The 14,829-nt window shown below is 41.0% G+C and overlaps 1 protein-coding gene across 3 annotated transcripts in view; it reads left to right on the forward strand.

Annotated features, from left to right (window-relative positions):
* Positions 1-293: 293 nt before the first annotated feature.
* Positions 294-14,829, forward strand: part of SDK1 (sidekick cell adhesion molecule 1) — a 989,261-nt gene continuing 974,725 nt past the window's right edge. For 2 of the 3 annotated variants that reach the window (XM_063667220.1, XM_063667221.1), the window contains exon 1: positions 294-708. In XM_063667220.1, the coding sequence (XP_063523290.1) occupies positions 414-708 (295 nt within the window). In that variant the 5' untranslated portion in view covers positions 294-413. The remainder of the gene's footprint in view (positions 709-14,829) is intronic. The other variant, XM_054494717.2, reaches the window with a different exon arrangement.

Genomic DNA, 14,829 nt, shown 5'->3' on the forward strand with positions numbered 1-14,829 from the left:
GGCTGTGAATGGGGAGCGGCGGCCGAGGCGGCTGAGGGCGAGCGCGACGCGCGGGCGGGCGCACTTTCTCCTCAGCGCCGGGCGGGGGCGGCGGCGGCGGCTCCTCAGCGCCCGGCGGACCCCTCGGAGCTAGCGCGGCGGGGCCTGGCACCCCGGCCGCGGCGGGCTCGGGACTGCGTGAGCGCCGGACGCGAATTTCCCCCGCTGACAACTTCTCGCCCGGCTCGCCCCCGGCCCGCGCCGCGCCCCTCACGCGGGGACCCGGGACGCCGCCCCTCAGCGCTGGGCGGCCGCTCACCTCGTGCCGGGGGGCGCCGCGCCTCCCGCGGAGTGGCCGCGCCCGCTGGGAGCCGTCCCGCCTGTCCTGCCCGCCCGTCCGTCCGGCGCGGCGCTCGTGGTGGCGGCTGCTCGGCATGGCCCGGGGCGCCCGGCCCTCGGCGGCCGGTGGCGGCGGCGGCGCAGAGCCCCCTGAGCGCGCGGGCCCCGGGCGGCCGCGGGGATCCCCGCCCGGCCTCGCCCGCCCCTCGCCGTCGCCGCGTCCCGGCCCCGAGCCCTCGAGACCCCGGGTGGCGCCCGAGACCCCCGGCGGGGACACGGCGGGCGCGGGGCGGTGCGGCGAGCGGCGGGCGGCAAAGTTGGGGCCGGGCCGCCGCGGCTGGTGGGCGCTGCTGGCGCTGCAGCTGCACTTGCTCCGGGCGCTGGCGCAAGGTAGGTGCGCGCTGGGTCGCGGGCCGGGGGCGTCGTCTCGGGGCGCGGAGGCGCGAACTTGAGCAGCGAGAGTGTGTCCGGGGTCCCCCCGCCTCCCGGCCTGGGTCGGGATGCGCCTTGCTGGGGTTGCAGGGAGCCCAGAGGCTCCTATACGCCGGACTCGGAGGAGAGGGAAACTGAGTCCCGTAGAGCCTGCACCCCGTCTGCTGCTTTGCATTTTATTTTTTTTTTACATCGCAGTAGCACAGACAAAAATTTTTAAGTTGAGGACCCATTCCTCAGCTCCTTAAAAGGATGCCGGAGTCCCCTTTCCATTGCACGGATGAAAAAGGGGCTGGTCTGTACCTGAGTCTTTGCACCGCAGGGTCTGGTTTCCGGTGAGTGACATCCACAAGACTTGCAAATATCAAGTGCCAGTCGCTGTGAAAAGCCTTTTCCAGCCCCTCCCCAGGGCCCCATCCTCTCCCCAGTCCCCGCCTGCCCCTGACTCCCCCAAGTCCCGAAGCCCGACCCCAAGTGGGTGCTGCGCGGCCGGTGGAGCAAAACTTTCAGTGCCCACAGCTTTTGCACTTGGCTTTGTTTTTCTCCCTCTGTTGGCTTCTGTTTAGAATACAGTGGTGAGCTCTGAAATAGGGAAAGAGGATCTGCTGAATGGAAATGACCTTTTGAAAAGGGAGATGGGATCTCTTGTGAAGCGAGCTTTCCCTCCCAAATCTGGGCTTCCCTCCACCCCCTCCCGGCCCCCGACAAAACCGGTAACATACCCCTGCCAGCTAGCATCTTTTCTTTTGAAGTTTGCTGGTCTTTAAGCCAAAACACCCCCCTCAACCCAGAAATAACTATTTTAATACGTCCTTTGGTAAAGTCTTTAAAACACATTGGTGAACTGGTTTTGCTGATGGTAGTTTTAGGAAAATTAACTTAGTTGTATTCCAAGATACAGCTAACGAACAGTCACGGTAAGGAACTTGGTATTCTGAGATTGACAAAGATGAGAGCATTACACTTAAATTAGATGTGTTCTGTGTCTTGTGAAGATGATTTATGTGTAGTAACATGACTTAAATGTAATAACATTTTAAAGGTCTGAGCTCAAAACTATCATCCAATAGCTTAACAACTAATTCATACTTTTTTTATTAATGCTTATGTAATGTTATCTAAATTGTGCCCCTCCACCCCCTTCCAGCTTTCATAAATGCTCCCTCTTATGTTTTACTACATGAAAACAAATTGCCATATTTCTGGTGAATTTAACTCCTCCATTACTTGGAAAATTTTCATTTCACTTATTTGTGCTTTTTGCTTGATGACTTACTCTGGAAGAAAAGCATTTATTAAGTCATTTTGTCCAGTGGGATCTGTAGATTGTTAGAGAAACCAGGTTCAAGTGAAGAAATCTAAATCACTTAGGATGACCTTTAAAATGTGTTTATTATTAAGTTTTCTTTTTTTAAACAGTGACTTGCGTTTTGCAGTAAGACCTGTACGTTCATACCTTTGAAGATTCGTGCACAGACTGAAATGGTGGGGAAAAAATCTGCCAGTGGCTTTGTTTTGAAGAATATTACATAGATTTCAAGTTTTTATCAGTTGCATTTGAAGGCTGTGTAAAGCATTGCATTTTAACAACTGAAATGTTAATGAAAATACATTTTTAAAAATATATTAAGGCAACAATCGAACTTTGTTAGGGAGGAATATTTTATTCCTTTTTGGCAGTAAAAACATTGGTACCTGTTTTACATTTATATCGTTTATGAAAGTGTACAGATCTTTTAGTGTAAAATTTCAAATAGGTTGTCACAAATTTTAAATTCATTGATGGGTTTCTGTTCTCTGTGCTCTGTGAAATGTGTAATATATCTATCTTTTTTTATATCATATTGAAAATTCATGTTACAGAGGAGATGTCACCATTTGACAAAAGCTCATGTATCTTGAAAATGAAAATTCTGGTGCTGTTATAAGAGATTTCTGATGGGATGATGAGTTGGTCTTATGCGCAGGAATGCATTCTCTTGAATCTTATCAGTTGTAACATTCTAAATGGAATAGTTACCACTACGTTGGAACGCCTCCTAAGTACCATATTATTACATTGTAGCTAAGTGAAGCTATGCCTAATTTCTCTGCACCTCATGTAGGTAGGCTAGGTCATGTATCTTGGGAAAAAAACATGTGCAACATTGATCAGTAAAAGTTACATTTTTATAACCTAGATTACAGACCCTCTGTGTAACTGATCATGATGTGAACCGCCAGGTTCAGGTCTTCCAAATGTAACTTTAATATGCCCTGGAGTTTCTTCTTTCTATGCGATGATGAGAATTTCTGAGTTGTATGCTCTGCTTATTGCTGTGTGTTTAATTGCTTGTGACTTTCCCGGATTCCTAAAAAGCCAAGTCTTTAATTCTGGAAGGCAGGTGGCAACACATGCTTTCTTTATGCCATCCACCAAGGAGCCAGCTGTGAGTGGTTTGGAAGGATGACTTCTGAGGCTAAAGATGTATAAGCAATCTTATGTGTGAAGTCCGTGGTGCCTTTAGCTTTACTGCTGGACCCTTTACAGGCTTATTGATTCTGGCAGTATTCAGTAGACCTCCTAGATTGAGCTTGCATTCCTCAGGCCTAGAAAGGATAGGAATGTTCTTGTCAATTTCTCCGTGGGGCTGTTCATAGTCCTCAGTTTCTCATTTGAAATTATCTCCACTTGGACCTATGGTTCTCAAGCTTTGGTATGTGTTAGAATCACCTGGGGAATTTGATGAAACTCTAGAGTACCTACTCTTCCTCTTCCATGAGCCACATTTGCTTTCCATGTGATTCTAATACACATTGGAATTCGAGAACTACTCACTTATTACCTTGTGTTTCCCCCCATTCCAGACACCCGCTGACTTCCTGGAAACTCTCTAGCCCAGTGTTTCTCAAACTTGGTTGCACATTGGAATCGCTTGGAGCTTTAAACTACTGATGCCTGGATGTCACTCCTAGAATTGGTTTTAGTGAACTTGAGGTTTGATCTGGGCATCAGGATGCTGAGACACCCCCCCTCCCTCCAGGTGATTCTCATGTTTAGCCAAGTTTGAGAACCACTGCTCTAATGCTTTTACGTGAGACCACATGGCTTGATTTCCCTTTCATGCCTTCCTGGGCTTATTGTCCTCCCCCAACAATTGCAGTGACTTTTATGGACCTTGGGACTGTGTTCACTTATACCTGTTCCAGGTTCATGAACTGAAACTTAACAGAGTACACTAGCTTTTCACGTATGTATTGTTTATTCCTACTGAAACTGTTGAGCCCCTGCTTTGTGCTGCCTGAGGTGTACATCGGAATCACTGGTGAAAATTTAAAATATAGTCATCTGGGCTTCACCTCAGACCTGTTGGTTCTCAGAAGCATGCATTTAAAAACTCTACAAGTGATTCTTGTATATTTGTGTTACTTTATTTTTATTTTTAATCCTCGTGTTGGTTAATCCCATAATCTCACTCAATTTCTCTGTCATCCTTAGCCTGATTTTTCTGTGGTCTGGGTCACTTTTCTCAGGCCAATTCCCAGCCTTGGACAAGGTCTACTAATTAGGCATTTCTGCCACTTGTTTGCTGGAGTGTTGAGTTCACTACAAATCTAGCTTCCTTTTGGGCCCATGTTGCTTTCCATTAATCCAGAAGTACTTTGCTTCCCCTCCTCCTAACCTACTCCCTTTACAACTTTGTAATTTGAGTTTCAACTGGAACTTGAGTTCTAGACTCCCTTACTTTGAATATCATCTTAATAAAGAGTCTTGCTTAGTGAGTGCTCAGATACTTAATTAAATTTTATTAGGCCACTGGGTATTTAACAGACAACTGGTCTCTTGGTTGGTTAGTGTCTTCCAAATCCACCAATAAGCAGTTATTATCCTCTATGCAGTCTACATAGCCATCTGTAGCTGTCCTTTATTGAACCTTTATCTGCCAAGCACTAAGTGCTCATTTATTCTTCACAGCAGCTCCTGAGAGGTAGACAGCATTTTTGTTCTCATCTTACCTATGGGAAAACTGAGGCATTCAGATGTTAACTAACTTTGCTAAGGTCCCAGGACTAGGAGTGGTGATGCCAGAATGAAAAGTCTGATCCAGAGTCTGAACATAACTTGAGTTCATAACCCCTGGGCTGGAGCATTTCCCATGTAGCCTCTGCCTTTATAAGGAGAGGGAAAAACGGGCAGCAGTCAGATCTGTACCAAAGGGAAAGATGGTGGTTGATATTTTCTAAATACAATATTGAGTAATCTGACCTCAAGTTTTAGATTAACCTTATTTACGATTATGATTGCAAAATAAAAATTACGTAATTTGGAAAATAGAGATGAGGGATGTATGTAACCCCTTCCATCTACCCATCCGTCTCCTCTAAGAAAATGGCCATCATCATTTTGATGTATTCCCTTACCCCAATTTTTCTTTCATAACATAACATGAATTCTAGCTCCATGGTGGTCTGTTGGCAGAGATTAGACCACCCCAGAATGGACTACTGGGAGTGCACCAACCATTTCTTTGAGGAACATTTGGAAAATTCTTTTATCTGCACTCAAGTGTATGAATTTGAGTCCTTTAAATAAGGAGGTGGAGTTTGTAAAGTACTGATCTTTTATTAGTTTGCCTTAGCACACATTTTATGTAAACAGTTAAGTTTAGGCTATATACTGGGGTTTATGCCTAACCAGAAGTTTCCTGGGCCCTCAAATACTGAGGTAAAACAACGTGGAAGCCTGCAAGTTAAGTGGGTAATTAAGTGATATCAAGTAAGACTGTGTAGTTTAATTCTCCCTACCAGTTGCCTTTATGTTATTTCCATCCTCAGAGCCCCTGTATTGCTTGTATTGGGATACATAGGATTTGGCGTCTAAGGTGGCAGAGGTGTGTGGCATGTAGTGTCTTTCTGCCTGCCTGCCTTACGGTGTCCCAGAGACCAGAGACTGGTAATGTCAGCTGACTGAAACTAGAGAATGGAATGGACACAAAGTGAGGATTCTCATTAGGTCATGGCTTAAATTTCTCTAAGAAGTAAAGAAAGTGGTAGTTGTAAGAGTAGACCTCCAGGTCCAAATGCATTGAAAGTTGAATTAAGCTCAAGGTGGGGAATGAAAATCACATTGAAAGGTGTAGTATAAAGAAAAATTAAGGGTTATTTACAAAAGAAAGCTGTTGATGTTTTGTTATTTGATTAAATACTCCTGGTAACCAATTATACATTTAACCCAAAGTAACCGAGCATTTTAATTCGCATAGTTTCTAAAATTTTATTTGACTTCATTTCTGTAAGGCATTGTCTTAAATTTCCCCCTAAGTATGTACATCTCTCTTTTTTTTTTTTTAAAAAGGCATAAACGTTCATACCCATAATCCTGAGGGAGGACATATTTTGTCAGTTGGGACAGCAAATATGGCACCTCCTGCCATCCTATGGTAGCACGTAGAAGGAAGTTACAGGTTTTTCAGTGAATCCCTGAAATGCAAAAGTCTGTCACAGTTAGGTACCTACCTGCCAGTTATTGATCCTATACCTGAGATCTGTTTTGGAGAGGTTACTACTCTTAGAGCTTCATTATGTGAACAGTGTTGCCACTAAATCCAAACACAAAAATCATGATTATTATGGGAGCATTGCTGTAGGAAACCCTTGTTTATGTAAGTGCAATTCTAGTATTTAGGTGGTTGGCTTCCTGACAGAAAGCTCCAAAGCCAGAAACTCATTCCATCAGCCTGGTCCCAATCTCCTGTGGGTATTGTGGGAATGAAAGCATTTTTTATAAAGCTTTCCTAGAAACATAGATATGGTAAATATACATCGGGCTAAGTATCAGTAGGCCTTGTTTATACTTCATTCTGTAACTACCTTGCAGTATGAGCAAGTCTATTAGTCTCTCTGAGTCTGTTTTCTTACCTATAAAAGGAGGGATTAGACTAGATGTTCAAAATTGTTCTACTCTGATTCTCTGATCTTCTATATGTTGTCTTCCTTTCTGCCCATCACTAGACTCTGCATGTGTCTCCTGTCTGGGGATTCTGTAACTCCATATGTCTTAGCTTAGAACCTAATTTTCTTCATTTTACTTTTCTCAGAGTATTTACAATGTTGAAGACAACTAAGATGCAATGTAGTATTTCTCCTTAGGTGCTGCCGTCTAACACATGATATATTTACTTTAGCCTAAAAATGGTTCATGTTCAAAATTTTAGGTTCTGTAAAACAAGTTAGTGCCATAATTTATCAGTATAAGCCTGAAATTTGGAGAAACAAATTTTCTTAAAATGTGAGATGCTTATTTATCTACATGGCTGGAAGAAGGGGCAAGACTAATAGAATTCTGGAGGTAGTTAATGCAGTGAGAAACTTAAAAAGATATGAGAAAATAGCGATGGATGAGAATGTTTATATTTACTGTACAGTGACCATCAGTAATTAAAGAGATTAGATGTTGTCTGTTTCTGTGCTTAACATAATGTTATGTTGGTTTAATTGTCTTCATTAGGGGCTTTTAGTAAAACAAAGGGTCTTTAAAATTGACGCAATAATTTTTCACTTAAACAGGCTTAACTGGCACTTTATTGATATACAGACAATGTCTAGTGAAGGTAACAGCTATCAATTAAATAGTCTAATTTCTTGAAAACAGATATGTCAGTCAAGTAAATCTATTTCTGATTTTTGGAGATTAGCTTGATGAACATGGGCTAAGACTATAGTTTCTGCAGTGTTTTTGGCTTTGGTTCATTTTCAAAAAAAAAATTTTTTTTAATGGATAAGGCTAGGCTTTAGAGTTGTGGGTTCAAAGAATGGGCTAGACCCTGGGGTCCATATTATTACGTAGAATTAGTCTTTGTGCAATGTTTGGTTGCCTTTTCTCCTTTCTATAACTCTCCATGGTATTCTAGACCTAATTCTTTACCTTGAGAGGGTTGGAAGCTCTCAAGTATGTAAGCTTAATTTTACAACGATGAATAGTCTTTCCGATAAGAAAAAAATATAGGGAAATAACCACGTAATGACTGTGGTGATTTGGGGAGGAATATGGAAACTTGGGGAGCTCTGGTAGTTGCCTTTATTAAGAATAGTTGGTAGCAGGAATTTTATCAACCCAAGCAGGCTAATTAGAATATATTTCAGTTTTGGAGTAAGGAGGGATTTTGTATCACAAAGGTATAACCTGTCATACTTAACTAAGGGTGCTCATTTCCACAGGTGGTAGTATTTGTGAGTCCCTCTCTCTGGTGTGATCCTTAATTTATTTTGTGTGTTTGTGAGCCTGTTTTCAAAGTGAAGGTCAGTTTTATCTTCTTTCTAGGTGTTAGGTGCGATGCAAAAAGAATGAAAGAGATTTTGATAGGGTATGACCAAGCCCTTCTATACAATGGATGTCAGTGTTGATTTTTATATACAAACCACCAGATGGCAACAGAAAAAGTGTTTATATAGGATATAATCTGTGGTTTCCACAGCCAAGTTTTTTTTTTTTTCCTTCCATGATTTACCACTTTTTAGTATGCTTAGGTAACATGTACAATTTCTGGCTAAGAGCAAGGCGAGTTTATAATACCCAGCTATGTGAAATCAAAACCAGGTAATAGAATAGTGGCAGAGTGACACTAGAAAATTTTTTTTTTTTTTTCCTGAGTGTATAAACTGTTCCCAAAGGGAGCAAGTTTCCAGGGATGCAACTTCGATTTATATTATTGTATAGTCATGCTTTTACTTCTGATTTTTTTATTCATCATTTATTCAGCTCTTACAGTAAGCTGTAATGATTTGCAGAACATAAAAGAAAATATGGCTGTTACCCTAAAGCATTTTATGTAACACCTTTAAAAGGAAGAGATACATGAGTTTACAAACATTAAGCATATTTATGTATTTGCCGGCCAAAGGTATTTTTACTCTATGTAGAATTTGTTTTATTTTTGCCTTGTAGGCGTATTCTCTTTTTCTAAGCGTGCTGTCTTGGCTCTTCTAAAATGGTTGTCTTAGCTAAAACTCCTGGTTACAAGCTAGAAACTCAGTCTGAACTACTTAAGAAAAAAAGGATTTTATTGGAGGAGTCCTGGGGTATCACAGTATAACTAGGAGAATTTCTTTACATTTGGCAAGTTTAGTATTCACTTCCACCTAGGGAATAACTAGAGCCACGTGCTCAAAAGCTCCCGGGTACTGTCCTTTTGGCCATCATCTCTCAGTTTGCTTCTGTGTCTGTGCTGGCATCATTCTGGATTCACTGGAAATTGCTTTCTTTTTGTGGCTGAAACCTAGCTGTCACCACTCTTTGCATTCCTATTACTTCAGACCCTCAAATAAAGATAGACTTAAATCTTTGGTACTGAGTCCAAAATCTGTGAAATGATCAGATTTGTATTTTAAAATCATCTTGAGTGGGGGGAATAAAGCATTATTTTTGTTGGAAAATTGAGAATGGGTTGGAAGAAACCAGAATGAATGACTGTAGATGTGTTGGACTGTAACAATTGAGGTGAGAGAAAGTAGCAGCTTGGGCTAGGTGGTGGTGCTGGAGATGGAGAGAGGTAGATGCACTAGAGAGAGATTTAAGAGGCAAAAAATACATGGGATTTGGTCATAGGTTGGGTATGGAAGGTGAATGAGAAAATATCAAAGGTGACGTCCAGGTTTCTGGCTTGCATGACTAGTTGGCTAGTATAACCGTTCACTGAGGTTGGACCACCTCTGGGCAGCATGATCATTATTTTGGTTTTGAATTTATTAATGTGAGGTACCTTTGAGGCATCCAGACAGAGCTGTTAAGTTGTGTGGATAGATGAGTTTTGCAACCAGAGGAGGGTCTGAGCTTTTGGTATAAATATTTGTGGAGACAGTATAGCATACTGTTTAAGAGGATGGGCTTGGCATAAAATAAAACAAACTAACCACTTGCTAGCTTTGCATCCTTGGGTTGGCTCCTTAATCCTCATTAATCTCTACTTTTCTTATCCCTGAAGAATTGTGTAATGATTCTACCTGCTTCCTATAGTTGTTGTGAGGGCTGATTGATATGATTGTAGGTAAGGTGTTTTTATCACGTTACGAAGTACATAGCATGCATCCAGTAAGTGTTAGGTGGTGGTATTTATTCTTTTGTGTAGAGGAATCCTGCCTTATTCATCTTTTCTTTTCCTGTAATATTAGGGAGTGATGAGTCACAGTAGTAGAGTGGGAAATATGGACAGTTGACATGACTGGAGAGGTATTATAGTAATATTAACCTGGCTGGGATACAACCTGGATAAATTGCAGGGTGATGGGCCTGGGGGGAGAGTAGAGTGGTGGAGATGAGTTAGGGAATGGTTGTGATAATATAGAAATAATATTTGAACTGCGGTATTATTGGGATGGAAAAATTGGAATGGTCAGTCTTGCTCAGAGAGGTAAATAGATGAGAACAAAAGGCCATTGGATTTGTTGATTACGTGGGTAATGGTGATCTTTTTGAGCTCAATCTCACTGGAGTTCTAGGAGTAGAAAGTAGATTGAAGTTCATTATGGAATGAATGGGTAGGGAGAAAATGGAGTCAACTGGTATGTTCTTGTTCTATTGAAATTCTCAAGGAAAGAGAACTATGGAGGCGTTTGAAATACATAGTGACAAAAATGATCTTAAAATGCCTTGGGAATATTTTTTCCAAATTTGAAATCTATTATTGAGGCTGGGAAAAAAAATTGTCATTTGGCGGAATGGTAAGTAATTATCACAATTCTCTGAAGTGATCATTTCTGTTTCATATGTTGTGACTACTGGAGGCTTCTAGCAACATTGTCCCCAAAGCTGAATGTGGAGGACTCCCTTCACCACCCTGCTATAAACACACAGAAACTGTGGACAAAATATAACAGGAACAAACAAGCGTTTCTGAAGTTTAAAGTACCAGGGAATCCCTAGATGCCAGCTATGAACAGAAAATTCAGAGCTAGGGCGTTAATCAGGAGCTCAAGGCCTGTGGTGGTTTCTGATCTGAATACAGGCCCCAATGGCTTAGTCCTGAGGGTCTCATGAAGGAGCAGGAGGCATGGCCTTGAGTCTGCATAGACTTGGAAGGTGGAGTAAAGGTTCTCTAGCATCAAACCTTGAAGGGCTTTTCCATCTGTAAAAAGAGAACTAGAAAAACTTTGCCTATTTGTTTGGGAAAGTGTAGGAAACTTGCTGTCCTCCTGGGGTTGTGATAATTAGGAATAAAAAAGGGACATCTAAACTCCAAGATTGCACCACGTAATTGGGGTGGATTCAAATTTAACGTTTCTTAACAGTGCACCTAACCTTTCAAGCTGAGACAAATTAGCACAAAATCTGGTCTAGAACTATGGAAATGAATAGAGTCCTCAAAAGTAAGTCTGAAACTGACCTGCAGAGCAAATTAAAAATCTAAGACTCTTGCAGAAGAAACAAGTCATGCTATAGATGAGCTTGCAATACAAAAATTGCCCAGCTACACAAGGAAATGAATCACCATGAAGGAGAGTCAGCAGATGAATAGTATTCCAGGAGATTGAGATGATAGGACATATGAAAGAGATTACTTGCTTAAAATTATGAGAGATGAAAGGGGTAAGATCATAATGAAATAACACAGATTAGAAAAATAACATGGAGTTGGAGAAGAACCCAATAGGACTTCTAGAAATGAAAATAATGGTCATTAAGTTTTAAAAAAAAAAGTAACCTCAATGGACAGGTTAAAGAGCCAGGTAGATATAATTGAAGATAAAAACTATATTGAAAAATCAATAGATTTTTAAAGGAGATCTGAGGAAATTACTTGGAATACAGTAATGGGGATAAAGAAATGGAAAATGAGTGGTTACGATTCATGAACTTTAGAATGAGGAAGTCCCATATTACCTTCTGTGAGCTTCCAGAAAGAGGAAATAGAGTAGGAGAGACACTATTAGAAGATAGAATGGCTGAGACTTTTTCATAATCAATACAAGTTCTGCCTGAGTTCTTATTTTCAAGAACCGTAGTAAACCCCACACAGGATAAATAAGAATAAATTCATACCTAGACATATTGTAGATGAAGCCTTAGAAAATAAGAGGAAAGCAATCTGAGTAAAGTTGATGTCTAGACTGGCAATCATTTTGTTCATAGCAGAAGATGATTGAATAATATCATCAAAGGCTGGAGGTGGAAATCCACCACCAACCTAGAATTCCATGTCCATATAAAGTATTATGATACTCAAGAGTAAATGAAATGGGTTGGGCACGGTGGCTCATGCCTGTAATCCCAGCACTTTGGGAGGCCAAGGTGGGCAGGTCACGAGGTCAAGAGATCGAGACCATCCTGACCAACATGGTGAAACGCCATCTCTACTAAAAATACAAAAATTAGCTGGGCACAGTGTCATGCACCTGTAGTCCCAGCTACTTGGGAGGCTGAAGCCGGACAATTGCTTGAACCTTGGAGGCGGAGATTGCAGTGAGCTGAGGTTGCGCCATTGTACTCCAGCGTAGCGACAGAGCGAGACTCCATCTCAAAAGTAAGTGAAATAAAGATTGTAGATAAAAAACAAAGTTGATGATTAGTAGTTGGAACTACTAAAAGATGCACTTCAAAAAGAAAGAAATTGAAACCAGGAGTGAGGTACAGATTGTAAAGTGCTAAATGATAGGAAGCAGTGTTGCAATGTGCCCCTTAAATTTATATGTAATTGCTTTGCAGTTTGAGAAAAGTGTCAGCAGTTTCCACTACAAGTACTCATACTGTAGAGTATGAACGGATTAGCAAGAGAGTAAGCAGTAGGGACGGGTTTGGGAGATGTTGGTCAAAGGATACAAAATTTCATTTAGAAGGAATAAATTCAAGAGATCTGTTGTACAACATGGTGACTATAATTAATGATAACGTGTTTTATTCTTGATTTGCTAAAAGTAAATTTTAAGTATTCCTACCACAAAAAAGTATGTGAAGTAATACATATAATTAGCTCTATTTAGCCATTTCACAATGTATATGTGTCAAAACATGTTGTACACAATAAATATATACAAGTTTTTGTCAAAATAAAATTTAAAAATGTATGTGAGCAGGAGTTAATTCATCCAGTGCTTCAGTGAATAAAGTGCTGTGTTAAAGGTGTAGTGATCAATAACAGTTGCTTCCTTCAGAGAGCTTATAGTTTTTTAGGGCATAGACACACCAAAAAATACAGCGCAGATGTGCAGATGACCCTGGAGAGCCCTTTAAGCCATACAGGGGATTCAGCATCTGGTAGATAAGTGTTAAATAGGACCCTAGCAGGGATACATGTAGGCAAGCCATGTTGGAATCTGGGGACTCAGATTGGCATGTGGAAACATAAAGATGAAGGATTCAGGTGGAAAGCTGCTGATCAACAGGAGTGAGGAACCCAACACCTAGATCAGAACAGGATTCTTGCCAAAGGACCAAACATCAAGACCTTCATATTTAGCCAGTACATTCCAAGTGACCTTTACATTCTGAATTAGGGTCTTATTGTCATAGCTGTAGGAAATGTGGACTTGGATCTTGGCCAGCAGAGAGTTAGATGAAATGTGCAGGATGAAGCACTGTTCAGAGCTGAGATAAAGCATACACAAAGAGGCAAGTGGTTGAGATGGAGCAGCTCAGTGGATGAGAGTTACTGACAGATGAGATTGTAGCCATTTGCATTTTTGTGGCAACTTGATATGATTGGTTGATGCTCATCAATTCCTGAATTTTGAAAATTACTTAAATCTGTATCATGGAATGTTATAGTTGGAAAGACAAGAGGCCATCTGCATCTCTAACTTTGCTGTCTTCTGTGGAATCAAAAGCATGAAATATAAGTTGTGCTATGCTTTTATATAGATGAATACTTCATAGCAATTAAAATATTATAATCTAGCGTTTTATTAGATGTAGAGATGCCTGAAGAGGTTTTATTTTAAACCCACAATTGCTTTACTTCAAAAGTTGCTCTTTCTTGGGTGAATAACCTGAATTTCATCATAGATCCTATTGGCAACAAAAACTTTTTTTTTAAAAGCTAAACTTCATTTGGCCTGTGAATTGTCCCAAATCAGCCAGCGAGGAAACATTATTGGGAGTCCTAACCCACTCTGACTTTTTCCTTACTTTAGGGAGCAAGCTGGGTTGGCTGGAGTCCTCCATCCCTATGTGTGTTCGTCAACAGCAGGTGACCTTAACAAATGATGAGGACCTGAATGCTTCTGGTGGCTTTCACAGTGGCTGATGTGGCACATGAGAAGACTACAATGTTAGTATTAAAAAGGATGTTTAGAAGTAGCTCTAATTGACATGGAAGGATTTCCGAATATATTAGGTGAAAAATGAGGTTAGAGTTCTTTGTAGAGTGTACTAGCTTGTTTTTATAGAGTGCTTTTCTTGGCATCAGGCATTGTGCTAAGGCCTTCAAGTTACGCAGTATCATACATCCTTACAACCCTATTTTATAAATGAGGAAATTGAGGTCCAGAGAAGTTAAGGTCACTCACTTCATACGTGGTGGAACTGGTCTTTGAATGCACCCCTGTCTCTGGAGCCCCTGTTCCTAGTCCTCTCCACATGACCAGCCCTTCCTGGGAGTCTCCAAGTACCAGCTTTCTCTGACATAGGGTCACACATGCACATGCAAGTAGAAAAGGGTGTGGAAGTTGCATATTATAAAACAGATAAGAAATTACTGTTTTATAATATGATGCAGTGAGAATGATTAAGAAATAGACCAGCCTACTTAATGTGCTTATCTCTGTTATGGGGATTTCTCTTTTTTCCTGAATGTTCTAAGTTTTCAAACATTAAGCATTTATAACTTTTTAAAAATTATGAAAGCAATTAGAATTATTTACCATCATGTATTATTACTGGATTTTAGGAGGAATATGGTACTAAAGTTGTTTAGTGGTTCAGACTGAGAGTGCATTAATGGGAACCTGGGATTTTGTTTGTTTGTTTCCTATTTGAGGGAACTTGAATTATTGTTTTGGGCCTTATTTTGTTCATCTGTTGGGGGGCATGCCATATTTTAAGTTACAGGCTCATTATAAGAATAAAAAACTCCTTTGAAAGATGGGTTGATAAACACATTTGTACCATCG

Source organism: Pongo pygmaeus, chromosome 6 (genome assembly GCF_028885625.2).
Source record: "Pongo pygmaeus isolate AG05252 chromosome 6, NHGRI_mPonPyg2-v2.0_pri, whole genome shotgun sequence".
NCBI lineage: Eukaryota > Metazoa > Chordata > Mammalia > Primates > Hominidae > Pongo > Pongo pygmaeus.